The sequence below is a fragment of the Oryctolagus cuniculus genome, chromosome 6 (genome assembly GCF_964237555.1).
Source record: "Oryctolagus cuniculus chromosome 6, mOryCun1.1, whole genome shotgun sequence".
NCBI lineage: Eukaryota > Metazoa > Chordata > Mammalia > Lagomorpha > Leporidae > Oryctolagus > Oryctolagus cuniculus.
This window is the reverse complement of record NC_091437.1, coordinates 149,248,979-149,263,108: the sequence shown is the minus strand read 5'-3', so window position 1 is coordinate 149,263,108 and position 14,130 is coordinate 149,248,979. Positions and strand designations below refer to the sequence as shown.

General features: G+C 48.0%; 1 protein-coding gene across 2 annotated transcripts in view; it reads left to right on the top strand.

Annotated features, from left to right (window-relative positions):
* FBXO32 (F-box protein 32) overlaps positions 1–14,130 on the top strand; it is a 38,146-nt gene that overhangs the window by 356 nt on the left and 23,660 nt on the right. For both annotated transcript variants that reach the window (XR_011389317.1, XM_002710762.5), the window contains exons 2-4: positions 5,533–5,645; positions 6,476–6,525; positions 8,315–8,407. Coding sequence is in view for 1 of the 2 variants with exons in the window: in XM_002710762.5 (XP_002710808.1) it covers positions 5,533–5,645; positions 6,476–6,525; positions 8,315–8,407 (256 nt within the window). In the remaining variant the exon portion in view is untranslated. The remainder of the gene's footprint in view (positions 1–5,532; positions 5,646–6,475; positions 6,526–8,314; positions 8,408–14,130) is intronic.

Here is a 14,130-nt window from a genome sequence, read left to right as displayed (position 1 = left end):
CAAGGTCTCCAAGTGGACACGACTCCTAACAGAACCCCGATCCCTCTGAGAATCTGACGACAATCGGGAATCGTGTCCCCAGACGCCCTAACAAGCACACAGCTGTAGGGGGCCCCCGGACTCGCGCCATTTGCGCGTTTGGGAGGTTTCAGGCGAGAGGGCGGTGCGCCTTTCCCCGCCCCGGGGAGCGCGCCCAGCACTAAGCGCCCACGCGCCGGGGGGCACAAGTCGGGTGTCGGGATTGGACGCGGGTCCAGCTGGGAGCGCCTCCAGGCTCTTCCCACGCACTGGGCGACCGCGGAATAGGCAGAGAGGATGAGTAACCAGGAAGGGGTGGCCGGATGGTCCCTAGGGCCGCAGCGCCTTCCCGGAGGACTTGAGTAGCGGCGGTAACGTTGAGGGCTTCAGAGACAGGGAGGAGGGAAGGGAGGCGGGGACGGAACCCAGAAACCCTCTGCTTCTGAGAGAGCCAGCGCTTGCACCTGTTCCCTCCGTAGAGCGCGCCGCGCGCATCCCCACTGGCACCTGTGAGCCCTCGCCTGGGCTCTGTCGTTCAGAGGGGAAGTCTGGGGTCCCTGAACTCCGTGCTCAGCTTCGCTGCTAACCTAGGTGGTCTGGAATCTGCCGGCCCCGACCTTCGCAGCTGACTCCTGAGACCGGCCGTTTGGTCCCTGTAAGGAGGGCCGAGCAAGGGGCCCTGAGGGAATGGGTGCAGCTGGAGTCCCCCGGGGGTTCCTTTTTCCACTGCCTCCCGCTAAACTCTCTGGCCTCTGCGTCCCTACCTGGAGTTCCGTACCTGGGCCAGGCTCCCATTTATTGAGGGTTGCCAGTGCTTGTTTGCAGGAAGCCAGGGCTGTAGAGTTTAAGAAGAGCATCAAGAAACCAGCTTGGTTTCCAGAGCCTCCCATTTGTTTGTGATTTCTTAATGTATCAAATTCCCTTTGTCTCTCAGTGAACAGAAACAAATGATTGAATCCTGGGGTCTGTCCCGGAGAGACAAGAGCTGATTAACCTTCACGTGAAAGATGCTTTGAAGTGGCCCCAGGAGGGGGGGAGGGGTCTGTGAAGAATTCGTACAAAATCAGATCATTTATTTGCAGGAAAATAAAAAGACCAACTGCTGTCTGCAGACTAAGTTGAGACTCCCGGAGTTACCCACTCTGCCTAATTTGTTCTTCCTGGACAAAACACAAAGGGGGTAGAGCTTCCCTCCGTCCTGCTTGTTCCAAAGCAATGATGACCCAACATTCTGGTACTTTATTTCCAAACGAAGGGTCAGATTCCATCCAGAAAGATGCAGCAATGGCCTAGCAAGCTGGAGGCTCTGGTCACGGTGTTAGCCCTTATCCTGCTCCTGCTCCAGGAGATAAATTGGTGTCTGTCTCCTTTAGGGAAAAAAAAAAAAAGGCAGTGCCTCTCCATAGCCTGGAAGACCTGAAAATAGGCTTAACGCACTACAGACATTTAGAGGAGGCTGGGATGGATCGGGTAGCTGCCTGCCCCTTTGTCCTCCTTTCTTGAGTCTCCTTTCTTCCTGTTTTACACCTTCTGAACTGGAGCTGTCAAACTCATCAATCATCATTGTCAAAACTAGTGACCGATTCGGTGACCACCTGTGGGCCCTCGCTGACTCAGAGCTGAGGAATCATTTGATAGTCTCCCAGCAAAGCAGCTGGCTGTTTGTTTGCAGGGTAATCCCCCCACCCCCACCCCAGCCATTGTAAACAATCCCTTCCCTGCTTAGCATGAGAAGTCTGCCAACTTTTTAAAAGCAGTGGGCCTTCTGAGGTCTGGGTTTGTAATCTCAAATATCCCCACTGTTTTCCGTCTTGGTGATGTCAGGTTTGGGCAGAGTGCCTGCCTACATAGGTGCAGCTGAATGGCTCTCCTGTTAGCCCACAGAGAAGGGGGCGGGGCTACAAAACAGGACAACAGCAGGCAGACTTCTCCATGAGCTGCCCAAGCCAGAGAGGAATGGAGATGCACTGGGTACTTCTCAGCCTGGGCGCCTGGCTTGGTGTTGACCGTGGCCTGTCCACATGGCACACCTTTTCTGGACCCTGCGGGACTGTGGTCCAGGGTCCTGTCCTCCTCCCACAGATCCCACCGCAGCCAAGTGGCCAGGCCTGAGATCATGGGATGATTTCAGATCCACTTAGAGCAGGGCTGGCTCCTTCTCAAAGAGGTGAAACTATGTAAGACAGAAGAGGAATAGCAAGTGTTAAGTCTGGTGGGACAGATTAAAACTTCAAGGAAGGAGCTCACCATGAACTGGGATAATCCAGGAATGCTTCAAGGAAGTGGTGGCCGAGGCAGAACCCTCCTAAGCAGCCACCCCCTCTTCCCCCTTAGGATGGGTAACCTAAGCTCTCTGAGCCTTGGGCACTCTTCTCCAAGCCTATACTGCTGCAGTTGGAAACCCACTCAGATACTGGCTTACTGTACAGCTAGGGCTGGACCAGGAAGCAGGAAGTTGGCCTTAGTGCACTGGATAAAAAAGCATAGTTAAGATTTTATGAGTGCTGACTGTGTCCCAGGCATTGTCCTAAGAGCTTTATATACTGGGTTGTTTGTTTCCCTTTAGCAATCCAGATACCAGCCTTGTGAGTTTAAGGGATCTGTTTATATACAAAGGATTTTTTTTTTTAATCATGGAAAAAAAAAAACTAGGATTGAAAGGTAATTTTGGTGCAAAAAATTTAATCCATATTTGATTTTAATCCATAGTAAGCATTTTCCACGAACTTTTTGAAGATCTCTCATATGCAGGAATTATAATTTCTTGCACCAAAATTATCTTTTAATTCTACTTTTCTATAGACTTTTTGAATCACACTCACATCAGAGCAAATCAGCATTGAAATCTCACTGGGCGTAATCAAGTGTCTATTACTACAACTAATTGCTTTGGGGGCAGGACACAGCTTTCTTAAATGCAAATGAAATGAAAAATGGGCTTCATTTTTTTTTTATTCCTCCTTCATCTGCAGCCATGGTTATATTTATGGCCTTATTTTGAAATGTTTCCTCCTTTTCAGAAGTAGTCTTAAAGTGTGTTGGTATGAGTTTGATGGTGGTGTAGGGTCCGGATAAGGGCTCATTCTAGGCTTACGCCTATAAAAATCAAGATTAGTAAGAACTGACTACAAAATAGCAACGTGCTGGCATTATCAAGTTCACTGACGAAAGCAGCCTTGTTGAGATGGTTTTGCTTCTTTTCACAAAAATAATAAATTCTGCAATTCCTAAACGGTGGTGGTTTTTCTTGTTAAAAATTTCAGTTGCAATTTTCCTTTGGCTTTTCATTTCCTTGAAATGGACAGATTGAACTCTCAGAGCAGCCTTGAACTGAATATGCTATTGCTTAAAAGAAAAATAGAGATGCGGGCAACATAAATAAACCCCAGAGCCCTTCTTTCAGGCCTACTCCAGAATTCAAAACCTAACACCAAACAAAAATGGAAAGGGTTCTCTTTGGATGAACTTTCCTACATTCCACAGTGAGAGACCCTCATCTGTTGTGTAAAGTTCTTCTTTGGCAAAGAGTCTTTAAAACAGGTTATGGTAGCTTCTTCTGGAAAAGCAAGGGCTTGAATTCCTCTAGAGAGGGTGCTTTTAGTGAGAAAAGACTATGATGAGATATAAATATTCCAGATGTCTGAGGTATGGTCACTGCAGGTTTTCTGCAGCATCTTGGAGGGGCAAAGGTTGAGACCGAAAACGAGGCAGCGTCATTTGATGGCTCTGTGTGTAGAAGGTACACTGAAGGTGGTGGTTGTCTGGCAGAGGGGAGCTTCTTTCAAAGTGTGGTCATTTTGCACACAGAGTGTTCTCACTTTTCTTTATGAAAGCGTTGGTGCGTCACGGGCATTCAGGTGATCTTGCTTCCATCTTGTTCTCTTTGCCTTGGCTTTGACATTTCTTAAGTCAGCCTCGGGGACTCGAGGTTCTGTTCCGTTCTTTGTCCTGCCCCCTCTCTTCCTGCTGACCTTGGAGCAGATAACCAACTGGTCAGGCATTTTGTACCGCGACAGTCATGCAAGTCAACAAACACACACTCACATGTTACACAAAGGCTGGCCCACAACACTCACCCTTGGCTTGCTTGAGAAAGAGCCTTGGAGAGAGGACGTATCCTATCTGAAGCCTAAAAATATCCTCTCTCCCTGAATGAACACGAGAAGACTGAGATATTAGGAAACTTAATAAATGGCACTAAGCATGTCTTTAGAGGGAAGACTAACAAGTGATTGATTACCCATCAAGCTTGCCCCCACAGGGCCAGAAAAGCAACTCTGAGTATATTGGTGCTGAATCAATACGACATTTTAGCAAGATACTGATTATACCAACCGAAATGCAACTTGAGAGGCCATTGCCACAAAAGTATACTGGAAATTGCTTCAAACTCTCATTTTTTTTCATCCAATGCCAATGGCCTAGAGGGATGCAAGAGTACCTCATTTTACCCTACAGATATTATGTCCAGGAAAGAGAAAAATAAAATCACCTTTTCAGTCCAGCAGAAGAGCTCAGAAAATTAAAGGCAGAAAAACGAAAAGCTCCATCCAATTTATGCTTCAGCAGTTGGCGGAGTAAATCCTGCCTTAAGCACCTCGTGGGGGTTAAAGGACGTGGTGACCTATCTTCTCTTTATAGCTTGGCATGTTTTCTGTATCTCTGAGGGGATCATTCAGATATGTCCTTTGAAGTTACATCGTATAGTACAGAGAGAACTCATCAACCATCCCAAAACCATAGCTCACCTACTGAGGGAAATACACACCTGCCCACCCTCCAGTGCCTTGGGAATTGGACAGGCACACTCAATTCTGTGTCCTTTCAGCCTGGCAATTCTGTGAGGTCTGAATTTACCGCATTTCAGTTGGGACTCACAGCACGATGCCTCGCGTTAGTCAGAGAGCTATGTGAAGCCGCAACAGCTAGCACTGGACACTCCACATCTACTAGAAGTGAAGTTTGAAAGTCAGCTTTTGGTAAATGTGATCATGTTTTTAAATAATGACAGAAGCCTGCTAGTCAAAAGCAGCTCAGGCACGCTTTAAATGGGTGAACTGTACAGTATGTGAATTCTCTCAAAATAAAGCTGTTTTTTTAAAAGATGCTTTTGCAAAATGAAGGCATTGTATATTACAGTGACACCAGCAATCACCCAGCCCCCCCACCCCCATTCATCATTTTCGCTTAAGTAATACTGCAGTCCCTAGTGTTGTTCTTATCTGAAGAAGTACAGGGCTGTGCATCAAACTACAATGGCAGGCACTGTTAGCGAATTCAAAAGAAATAAAAAGCCCCCAGTCCTGCTTTCCACAAATGTGACAACATGTCATGCTGAAAAAGAGAAGTCTCCGCCTGTACAGACTTCATCTGGGTGATTCTTTCATTGTTTTGGTTTTTTTGAGAAGCGTGTATGTTTGTGCGTTTTATAACCCAGTAAGCTATTTATAGAAGCCGCTCCTCGCGAAGCCTCGCTGCTCCGTCTCACCCTCTGCTGTCTCCTGTTTCTCACAGTTACTGCACCAAGGAGGTGTACAACAAGGAGAACCTTTTCAACAGCCTCAACTACGATGTTGCAGCCAAGAAGAGAAAGAAGGACATCATGAACAGCAAAACCAAAACTCAGTGTAAGCCATTTGCCTTGGAGGTCAGAAGAAAGCTGTCTGAAGTTAGTTCTGATTGGCTTGTGAGGTGCCAACCTCCCGCCCCCTGGGGCAGACATCGCCTTAATGTTTACTGTGCCACTGACAGAGGATACCCCGATCTTTGCACATAGAAACCTGGCTGTGCGTTTTGCAAGCGAGATTACGTGTTCTTTATAGTCTTGTTTGTGAGTCATTTGCTAGTTGGGGTGTTTTGCTCCTGCTTGCCCCTTGCATTTGACACGGGTAATATAGTGATTATACAGTGATGTGCTCAGCTAAATCAATTCCAGAGTGTGCTTTCATTCTGAACTGTTTGGAGGCTTTGGAAAGAGATATTTTCCATCTTTCCTTGTATAAATATTACTAGTATTATGCTGAATGCAAGTATCAACAGAGCACGTAAGGTTCTATTAATAAGCAGGAATTATAGGTTATTTTAGTTCGATCATCATATTGCATGATGGTTTCTTCGTCTTAATCTGTTTTGTTTCTGCTTTTTTATGGCCTTGTTTAAGTTTTAGGTTTGGCACTTAAAACAAGCTTGGACTTGGGTGTTAGCCTGTTTGTTTGTTTTTCTTTGAGCTTTGTTATTATACTAAACCTGGCCATCAAAGACTTTGGAGCACTTCCGACAAAGCAACGTATAGCTTCAGTGTCCATATCCTGCAGAACTTCAGTATCTGCATCCTCTTGGATTATCAGTAGAGCTTTGCATTTCTATCAGAACTGTGTAAGCTTTAGAGTAAATGAAGAGGCGTGTCTAAATTCTCAGACATGTAACAAATTTTAAAGCTGTGTTGTTTTGTCTATAGATTTCCACCAAGAAAAATGGATCTATGTTCACAAAGGAAGTACTAAAGAGGTGAGCACCCACGCTTTAATTAAAGTTATGCTTATCATGATGCCTTCCTGATGGGGAAGAGGGAAACTGGGCCTAACATTGCCGCCAGTCATGACTGTCTTCTCGGCTACAGGTGGGGTGGCTAGCAGCTTGCTGTCTTGCCAACATCAGAATTTAGGGCTACAGAGAGAGAGAGAGGCAAAAGTCACCAGGTAGACTCCCCAGGCAGGAGTAAAATCATGCATATGAAAGTGCTCTGCAGAGGGACTGGTGCTGTGGCACAGCGGGTTAAAGCCCTGGCCTGAAGCGCCGGCATCCCATATGGGCGCTGGTTCTAGTCTCGGCTGCTCCTCTTCCCATCCAGCTCTCAGCTATGGCCTGGGAAAGCAGTAGAAGATGGCCCAAGTCCTTAGGCCCCTGCACCCATGTGGGAGACCCCGAAGAAGCTCCTGGCTTCGGATTGGCACAGCTCCAGCCGTAGCGGCCATCTGGGGAGTGAAACAACAGATGGAAGACCTCTCTCTATCTCTACCTCTCTCTGTAACTCTTTCAAATAAATAAAATAAATCTTAAAAAAAAAAAAAAGTGCCCTGCAGAAAGGATTATGCCCTTCTCCACTGTGTGATTACAAAGTCCTGGCTTTGATCTCAGGATATTTCCTCCCTTTGTCTTCTGAGACCTCCAACTTCAACTTCATTAAGGTTCAGCCCTTTAGAAGGGCTAATCCCTAAGTAGAGCAGAGGTCTTCAGTCCTCAGCAGTGGTGTAGAAGACATTATTATAGCCACATGTTTTTGTTGTTTGTTTGTTTTGAAAGAGTTACAGAGAGGAGGAGAGAGAGAGAGAGATTCTTCCATCCATAGGTTCACTCGCCAAATAGCTGCAATGGCCTGGGCTGGGCCAATGGGAGCCAGGAGCCTCCTTTGGTCTCCCACGTGGGTGCAGGGACCCAAGCACTTGGGCCATCCTCTGCTGCTTTCCCATGCACATTAGCAAGAAGCTGGATCAGAAGCAGAGCAGCCGGGTTCAAAGCAAGACCCACATGGGATGCCAGGGCTACAGGCAGCGGCTTAACCTGCTGCACCAAAACACCGGCCCCCACACTTGGTTTCTTAGCAGATATATAAAAGTTGTACATTCGTAGCGTACTTGATAAAACTGTTTTACAGACATTTTGTATTACTTGGGTATTTGCTCATGCAACTAGGCTGCAAGGCAGTGTCATAGATTTTCCCTCACTGCCAAGGACCTCTGAGAACATCCAGTTCCCTCTGGGATTTGAGGCCCAGAGGGGGTCAGTGGTGCACCCAAGACCACCCAGACACTTGGAACAGAACTGGGACTCTATGCTCCTGGTTCCTTGTGCACTGAAAACATTTGCTTTGTCATGAGGCCTTCAGAATGGTTCTGATGATCACCGTGAGAGCAGCATGAGCCGTGCCAGGCAAGGCGGTGCCACAGCTGAGGCAGGTGGGGTACAGAACAGGCCCCAGCCATCAGGATCTCGCCCATCACACATCCAGCTTGCACTCCCTCCTGGATAAGCAGCGACTTGGGATTTTCTCACACTAGTGTGTGCAGAGAACAAGCTCCCAAATACTGCAAGTCCTGAACAGGAGTCGCTGACTAAGGCATCGCCCAGTTGTATACGCACTTGGATGCCTCACAGGGATTATGGGTGCAAAAACAAGAGCCAAGGCCAGATTACGTAAGCCGGGCATCAGGCTTGCTTGGGGGAGTCCAGCTGGGTTGCTGTAGAGAATGACCTCCTTGTGGCAGGAGTAACCCTGTGCACCTGTTTTCACACGCAGCGCCATGGATACTGCACTTTGGGGGAAGCTTTCAACAGACTGGACTTTTCAACAGCCATCCTGGATTCCAGAAGATTTAACTACGTCGTCCGGGTGAGTCCCAAAGCCATCTGGTTGAATCATCTCTTTTGATTGTCCCAACGTCGTCCTCCACCCCCCCCCCCCCCAGAAAAAAATCACCTTTTAGGACCCCTGAGAATTTTGAGGCAGACAGAAGATAGAGTGCTGGACCTCCCTCTTGGCGATGCACTTCAAGTTCTTAGGCAGGTCCCGTTGGGACGTCCATGAGATGGACCCCGAGAGACAGAGACCACCGTTGCGGCTCAGCAGTGCAGTCACTCCCAGCCCCTCTGAGCCTGCGCCCTCTCCCCCCAGCCCCTAGATCAATGTGTCGAAGGCCGCACAGGCTCTGGCTGCAGCAGTGAGGGGGTGGCAGGAAGTGAGCCCCTAAGGTTAGCACTTCAGCTTGTTTTCAAAACCTCCTGCACCCCGGGTGGCTTCCACTTCTTGTCCTGCTTCCCCTGACTCTGGGTAACCCCCAGGCATTCTTGGTTTAGGCCACAGGACTAGATCCGTTCAGAGCAGCTTGGGCTTCTTTCCTGGGACTCCCTTCTACCCCCACTCCCCTGTGATAATAATATTCGGCTTCCTTCCTGTCTACCTAAAGCTCCCAACTATTGATTTGGGTCTGTCACTTTCCATTTTAAAAATTATTTTGGGAAAAAAAAGTTTAATGAGCTTTAGAAAAATATGAATGAAGAAAGTAGCAAAGCAAGTAAACTTAACCAGCTCTTGCAAGTTATTGATTCGTTTTAACGGTTTGTTGTTGATTTTCCTCCGGAGCACCCTTGTCCATTTTTGTCAGGACTCAACCTGGGAGGTAGCAGCTAACACTCGGGATTTAGGCTGCAAAAGCAGGAGGGAATTTTCCCCTGTGGTTGTTGGTTGGTCTGGTTTGGGTTTTCTTTATCCTTGCGGTACTGGGCTTGTCATTGCTGTGTCACTGAGTCAGATGATTACAAAGGCTCAGCCAGAATGATGACATTCAAACCCCCTTGGGGCCTGATCATTCACCTGCCCTCTGGGCAGATGCAGGCTTGGCCTTCCAAGCCAGCCTGATGCAAACCCAGGCCTGCAAGAAGCAGGTTGGAAGCTGTGAGCTGAGCCCAGGACACATGAGCGCTTCTGTCTGCTCCAGCTAAGCCCTCCTTCCAATCCAAAGAGACTGAAAATAAGAGACCTCCTTGGGTGAAATGTTCATGTCATTCAGCGCGGCTCTGCCAGCTTAAGGAGGTCACCTAGTCCTCTTGGTGCCTGAAAACTAATCCACGGGGGCTGGAAATGGGCCCAGGAAGATCTGGAAACTTCTGTTGCTAAGAATATGACTAGTTTCCATCTTCTAGGTGTTAGGGGAAGGCCTACATCTGCTGTCTCATTGTGAACTGTTCAGCCAAATGGTCAGTTTTCAGATGGTCGTCCTTGCTACCTACTTTTTCTCCCACGGAGAGATAAAGCAAAGGAACAAAGATCATAACACTGGAAACTTACTTCACATTTACATCTTGCAGCCTGTCAGTATCCCATGAAGTATAGTTAACTTCTATCATCCCCATGCAAACAGATGGCAGTAGGTTCAGCAAGGTAAAAGGACTTGTCCCACGGGATCCCAAAGTGGCAAATTCAGGGTTTGCCATTTGGGAGGGAGTCTGTGCTCTTAACCACTACAATAAAGTCTGTGTGAGGAGAGGGGATAGAGAAAAATGGCCAGGGGTCAGCTCCCAGCTTGTCTGACTTCAAGCTCCTTCCGCCTGAGACCTGGGTTCCCACTCTGTATGAAGGACTCAGCTCCGCTTCACAGGGCAGCTGTGAGACTCAGCCGCTGGGTGCGGAGAACTTGTGTCTGGCGGAATCGGCTTGTGTGGTGCATCACGAGCACTTTCTCTTGCACAGTGTTAAAGCTGGAGAAACTGTCAAATGCTGTGCAAATTGTCGAGTTCAGAAATACTGGGAAGAGTCGATTTGGGGAAGGAGCATTTTTCCCCCTTCACTGTCATTTGAGAAATAATATGTTATTTTTACGAAGAACTTAAAGCATGCTAATGATAGGCGCTGTGTGTTGAGGTTTTCCTTCTTAGGAGCGTGCTACACTTCTCAGATACTCTTCTTATCCTTAAACCAACCCTGCAAGGAAGCCTGCCAGTAAATTCTCCCCCAGCTTTTGACTTTGACCTAGTGGTGTTTTGATGCTACAGTGATTGCTTGGTTTCATTAAGGAGCTAACCAGTGTTGATGGCCCTTTGGGGAAAGAGGAGAAAAAGAAAAAAAAAAAAAAAAGCTTAAAGCCTTTAAAGGCCAAGTACACTTTTTAAGCTAAAAACAATTTCTTTTTCAATTGTATGTTCCTGCTGGCTGTCACCTACCCACAAAGTGACATCCAAGGTCACAAAAGAGATGGCCCACACTGCCATCTCCAAGTTGTCTTTATCAGTTAGTGTGAGAATTTCATGGAATTCTTGGAACCCGAATTTTTTTTCCTATAAATTGGAAAGGTTTTTCCTAGGGCCTGTGTTTGTCATCTTAACTGGCTTCCAGCTACACTCTTTGTTCCTGCTTCCTCCCCTGCCCTCTCTCAATGGCAGTGCCATGTTAGCTATGTGTTTTAATGAATGGTTTTAAGGCTTTAGAAGCAGTCACTTACCTCTTTGTGGAAGGTCATTGGCAAAAACAGTTTATCCTAGACTTTGGGACCAGAGGCTTTGTGCTGAGCCAGCTGTGGGGTGGGAGGAGGTGGGTGCTGATTCCCCAGAGCACAGTGAGGCCACAGGGCCGAGTGGGCCTCTAGCATCGAGCCAAGTGGAAGCAAGTTTCAGAGGCCATCACCCACTAGCGCCAGCTGCATGCTGAACCACCCGCAAAGCTCATTGGCTCGCAGGGACTATAGTGCTCCTAATTTAATTCACTGAAGGTGGTGCCAGGGCATTGCTGCTTCGAAAATATCTGCCAGGTGACGCCAATGAGTTTTCAAATTTGTGAACCAGCTCAGAAACTACTTTGGAGCCCAAATGTTCTATTTTGCATAATAAGTTTTTAAAAAAGACACACGGAAGCATTAAATTCTAAATGCGACCTCTGGAGTGTGTGCTGTGATCCATCACAAATTCAGTGATGGAAGAGAGGGTAGCCCCTCCTACATTCTGGCTCAAAGTTCAAAATGCATAGCTAGGATATTTCTGCAAATCAATCATTTTATCACTTAAACTAAAACGCTAGGATAGTCATACTTGTATCTAAGCATTTTTGTGAGAATGGAGAATATAATATGTTAATAAAGGTAATGGACAGGGAAATGTTATATAAATTTCAAAATACATTCTCACTGATTTCTCAGCAAGGGGGATTTGAACATGTGCAGCCATCTTTCCCGCATGGTTGAATCTCAATCTGTAGGCCAGATACAGTCAGGGCAAAGACTTGCCTGTTCACAGCGGGACTTTGAAAGCACTTAGAATAGTTGTGCAGTTTTCAGATCCTTGTGTGCTCCCTCCCCCCGCCCCGTCAGGCTCAAACCAACATTTACCCAGTCAACTGCTCCTGTTCCCCAGTGAGACAAAGGACAACAATTGCATTACTGGGAGAAGATCCATGAGCTGTACCCATGAAATATGGCATGGAACCAGCAGATTAAATATATGTTATTGCTGAGTATAACGTGAAGTAGGGATGCAGCTTGAATCCAAACTTGTATTACCCCAAAGTCTGATTTTCACCAGGCCCTGCCACTGGTGAAATAGAAAGAGGAGATAGATTCGATCCTGGCTTGAGCAGGACTCAGAAAACTGCTGGCCCTCACATCAGAACAGTTTACCATCTGCTTCTGTTTGGACCACAAGCTAGGGATGATGTGTGCATTTCCTCAATGTTTAAAGGAATTGAAAGAAGTATATTTTGTGACCCATGAAATTTTCATAAACCCAGGTTTCACTCTCATGAGGTTTTATTGGAACACAACCATATTCAATCATTAGATATTGTCTGTGCTCAGATTTGAGCGACAGAGACCCTACAGCCAGCAAATCTGGAACATATACTCTAGCCATTTGCAGAAAAAAAATTACTGGCCTCTGCTCTCCAATATGTTTGGTGATTTGAGAAATAGGCATTAAAACAAGTTACTGCCATGATGCCATGAGGCAGAATTTGAAAAGTACCAAGGAGCGGTGAAGTTTATTTGAAAGGCAAGCCGGCACCGCGGCTCACTAGGCTAATCCTCCGCCTTGCGGCGCCGGCACACCAGGTTCTAGTCCCAGTCGGGGCACCGGATTCTGTCCCAGTTGCCCCTCTTCCAGGCCAGCTCTCTGCTATGGCCAGGGAGTGCAGTGGAGGATGGCCCAAGTCCCTGGGCCCTGCACCCCATGGGAGACCAGGAGAAGTACCTGGCTCCTGCCATCGGATCAGCGCGGTGCGCCGGCCGCAACACGGCGGCCGCGGCGACCATTGGAGGGTGAACCAAGGGCAAAGGAAGACCTTTTCTCTCTCTCTCTCTCTCTCTCTCTCTCTCTCTCTCTCTCTCACTGTCCACTCTGCCTGTCAAAAAAAAAGATGAAGAAGCAGAGGCCAAGGAACTGAGTGATTTGTGCAGGGTCACCCAGCCAGGGAGGAGTGCGGAATAAAAGCAGGACCTACGCGTGGTTCTCTGACTCCTGGTCCAGTGCTGTCTTCCCCTCCACCACGTTGCTGGGATGGCAGACACAGAGGGAAGCCTGCCCTCTTTCATAGTCACTGACATATCTGGCTGCACATGCGCACACACACACACACACACACACTCACAGGAGACAGCGTTAGTGCCAGGATGGCCTTTGACCCGCCATTCTCACTCCTCTGTGGATGAGGACAAGACCAGCTCTTTGGTAACCATAGCTGCCATCCTGAGCCCTGGGAGGTCATGGGGAACCTGACACCAGTTTCCTGACTCTGTAAACTGACCCCATGTGCTGCTGGATGAGAAGGGACAAACAGAAGCTTGCAACCCTTCTGCAAGCAAAGAACATGTCCACCCAGGACCCACGCACGTTCTTACTTTCTCCAGCCTCACCACCCTCAGTCCGGCTGAATGCTTCCAGCAAATTACTGCATTCCTACTACCCCTAAACGCATTTTCCAAAAAACATGTTTCAGTTTAAGTTGACTGGCGGTTTGGCAAATGAAAAGCTGAAATACGGCACAGTGGTTCAAATTTAAACCCGACGCCTTAAATTAAGGGCGTGCTGTTGCCAAGCCCCTGGTGAATCACGAAGAGTCTGAGCGGCCTGGCCCTCCGCGCAGGTTCCTCGGCCGCAGTGACCTTGCATGCATTTAGTGCGACACACGCTTGGTGGCGGAGGTGGAGGGTGGCCTCAGCCACCAGGGTCTTAAAATCGGTGGCACCCGGGATAGGGGGAGGAGGCCAGCCTCTACGGCAGCAGCAGAGTCAGCAGAGTGTCTGAAAATGACTTTTAGCGAGATGACTGCAGATGAGGAGAACGGACAGGGCCTTCACTCTGGGGCACTGGGTGGGTCCTTCAGGCTGCTGGCGATTTTAGAGGAGAAAGTCTGCATTCCTCTGCATTCGCCTCGTCAATCTCTGATTTTTTTTTTTTTTTTTTTGACAGGCAGAGTGGACAGTGAGAGAGAGAGAGACAGAAAGAAAGGTCTTCCTTTGCCGTTGGTTCATCCTCCAATGGCCGGCACGGCCGGCGTGTTGTGGCCGGCGCACCGCGCTGATCTGATGGCAGGACCAGGTACTTCTCCTGGTCTCCCATGGGGTGCAGGGCCCA